General features: G+C 65.5%; 1 protein-coding gene across 1 annotated transcript; it reads left to right on the forward strand.

Annotated features, from left to right (window-relative positions):
• Positions 1-82: 82 nt before the first annotated feature.
• Positions 83-3,193, forward strand: ENH_00030600 (hypothetical protein, conserved; the record flags this gene model as incomplete). Its single annotated transcript, XM_013580130.1, has 1 exon — positions 83-3,193. A coding segment is annotated over one exon (3,111 nt), but the record flags the coding sequence as incomplete, so codon positions are not given.

Genomic DNA, 3,193 nt, shown 5'->3' on the forward strand with positions numbered 1-3,193 from the left:
GGGAGCGGGCGCGGGCGAGAGGGCCCACGCAGCGCCGCACGAACAAAGCAGCGCCACGCTGCTGCTGCTGCTGATGCTGCAGCGCGGGGGCAGGGGCTCTCGCCCGCAGCAGGCAGCAGGGACCTGCTCGCCGCGGCGGCCTCCGTCGGCAGCAGCAGCAGCATCGGAAGCAGCAGCAGCAACTTGAGGTTCCGAGACAAGGAGCAGCAGCAGCAGCAGCAGCAGCAGCGAGCCCTGCTGCTGCCAAACGCCTCCCAAGACAGCCTCGCAGCAGGAAGGCCCTCTTCTGCCTCCCCCACAGACAGCAGCAGCTACCGCCCCCCCCGCAGCAGCAAACTCCTCCAGCAGCAGCAGCAGCAGCAGCAGCAGCAGCAGGTGCTGCTGCCGGGGGCCCCCGGACTCACCCGACACCAGTCCCCTGTGGGGCCCCTCTCCCTCGCGGGGGCCTTCGGCAGTTTTGCTGCTGCAGCACACAGCGCCTCGTTGACTCCTGCTGCTTCCCCGCGGCAGAAGCCGCAGCTGCTGCTGCAGCAGCTGCAGCAGCAGCAGCAGCAGATGCAGCAGCAGCACCAACAATTTCAACAGCAACTCTCACAAACACAACAGCAGAAACACTGGCAGCAGCTCCAGCAGCAGCAGCAACAGCAGCAGCAGCAGCAGCAGCAGCAGCAGCAGCAAAGACAAACCGCCCCAGAGGCGTACCACGGGGCTTCCCCACCACTGTTTTCCTACAACGAGCAGCAGCTGCAGCAGGCGGAGGAGGAGCAGCGGCAGCAGCAGGCGCGGGACCCGCAGTTGTTGCTGCAGCAGCAGCAGCAGCGGCTGCTGCAGCAACAACTGCAGCAGCACCAGCAACAATACCTGGAGGGCATGATGCAGCACCACCGCCGCTGGTTTTTTCAGCAGCTGCAGCACTACAGGAAGGTCACCCGAAGGCAGCAGCGAGCAGCAGCAGGAGCAGCAGCAGGAGCAGCAGCAGGAGCAGCAGCAGGAGCAGCAGCAACTGCATCTGCAGCAGCAGCAGACGAGGCTTGCGCGTGCCGGCGCAGAGGCAGCGACAGCACCATCCACTGCAGCAGCAGCCGCAGCAGCAGCTGCAGCAGCAACGCCAGCCTCGGCAGCAGCAGCAAACGCAGAGGACGCGCGCAGCGCTGTAGAGGCAGCAGCAGCAGCAACTACAGCAGCAACCACAGTGGCAGTTGCAGCAGCAACTGCAGCAGTTATAGTGGCAGTAGCGGCTTGAGCTGCGACTGCAGCAGCTGCTACAGCAGCTGCAGCAGCTGCAGCAGCGCGTACAGCGAAAGCGATTGCAGCAGCAGCAGCAGCAGCAGCAGCAGCAGGGATATGTGGCGCCGCGCTGCTCGCTGCAGCTGCTGCTGTCACAAGCCCCCGGCCTCAGAGCCAGCAGCAGCAGCAGCAGCAGAAGCAGCAGCAGCAGCTGGCAGTCGCTGCGTCTCGATAGAGATGCCGCAGCTGAGGCGGGGAGAAAGTGTCGAAGGAAGTGCTGCTGCAGCAGGAGCTGCTGCAGCAGGTGCTGCTGCAGCAGGTGCTGCTGCTGCAGCAGCAGGTGTGGGGCCCCGTTTGTCTTCTTTGGATTTGTTTGCTGCTTTCCTTCGGGCGACGGAGCGGTCAAAAAGGACAATAAAGGGGTTTACGGACACGTTTGGTGGGGGGGGGTCTGCAGCAGCAGCAACAAGAAGAGCAGCAGCAGCAACAGCAGCAGCAGCAACGGCTGCAGCGGCAGGCAGCTGCTGCTGCAGCCGAGGCATTTGCGAAGTCTGCGCTGCGCATGTTGACTTGACTCTCCACCCTTTCCGCGAGATGCAGCAGCAGCAGCAGCAGCAGCAGCAGCAGCAAGAGGCTGCTGCTGCTGCTGCGGGCTCTGCGGCGCGCGGCGCCGCGGGGAAAAACAAGAGCAGCAGCAGCAGCAGCAGCAGCAGCAGCAGCAGCAGCAGCAGGTCCTGCTGCAGCTGCTCGGTCGTGGGTTCTTCGGGTTTTGTTCGGCAGCGGAGGAGGTTGAAGAGAAGCCGAAATAAAAACAAGTCCATTTCTTTGTTGGAGCCCATTGAAGTGTGCGAGGCGAGCAGCGGCGGCAGCAGCAGCAGCGACTTGTCTTCGCTCTTGAGCAGCAGCAGCAGCAGCAGCAGCAGCAGCAGCAGCAGCAGCGAGGGCGAGGGTGGGGGCCTCCGCCGCCGGCGTTTTCAAGGCATGTTTTGGAGTCCATCTTTCCTAGGCAAGTACGACTGCTTGGGAGCAGCAAACAGCCGCAGCAGCAAGCCTGAAAAGAAGCTCAAAACCACCAGCAGCAGCAGCAGCAGCAGCAGCAGCAGCAGCAGCAGCAGCAGGTGTCGGGAGTGGGATCCGTTGCGGGTTGTGCCGGAGGCGCCGAGCAAGTCGGAAGTGGCATCGGGTGCTTCTTTCTACAGTGTATGTACACTCGAAATGGAGGGGGGCCCCCCTGGAGGAGGGGCCCCCCCGCTGCAGGGGGGCCCCCCGTCTGCTGCTGCTGCTGCTGCTGCTGCTGCTTTGCGGCAGCGTTGGAGCGAGTGTGCGCACGGGGCTGCTGCTCCTGGGGGTTTGGGGGCCGTGTCTTCGTTCCGCCCGCAGCAGCAGCAGCAGCAGCAGCCGCAGCAGCAGCAGCAGTTGCAGCAGCTGCAGCAGCTGCGTCAGCGGGGGGCCTCGTCTTCGTTGCGTTCTGGGGCTGCGGTGGGTCGGTCTCCGCGGGCCGCAGCAGCAGCTGTGGCCGCAGCAGCAGCAGCAGCAGCAGCAGGGTCTCGGGCGCCTTCGATGTACGAGCGGGGTTCTTTGTCGCAGTCTTCGGACACTGTGGAGGAGAAGCAGCAGCAGCAGCTGCTCTTCGGCGACCCCCTGGAGCGGGCCCAAGAAGCTGCTGCTGCGCGGCAACAGCAGCAGCAGCAGCAGCAGCAGCAGCAGCAGCAGCAGCAGAGCGGCTCTGCGCGTCGCGCGCTGCAGCAGCTGACTGGCGGTCTGGGCGCAGCCGGCGAGCTGGGCCTCTCGCAGGCCCGCCGTCTCCTCGGCCGCCGTCTGCCCCCCTCCTCCTCCTCCTGCTGCTCCGCAGCAGCAGCAGCACCTGCTGCAGCAGCAGCAGCAGCAGCAGCAGCAGCTGCTGCTCCCCGCTGCCCATCGAGCAGCCTCCACCTTAGCCGCAGCGGCTCCGCCGCTGCCCCCCCCC

Source organism: Eimeria necatrix, genomic scaffold, assembly GCF_000499385.1.
Source record: "Eimeria necatrix Houghton genomic scaffold, Enh_scaff2231, whole genome shotgun sequence".
Taxonomy (NCBI): Eukaryota; Apicomplexa; class Conoidasida; order Eucoccidiorida; family Eimeriidae; genus Eimeria; species Eimeria necatrix.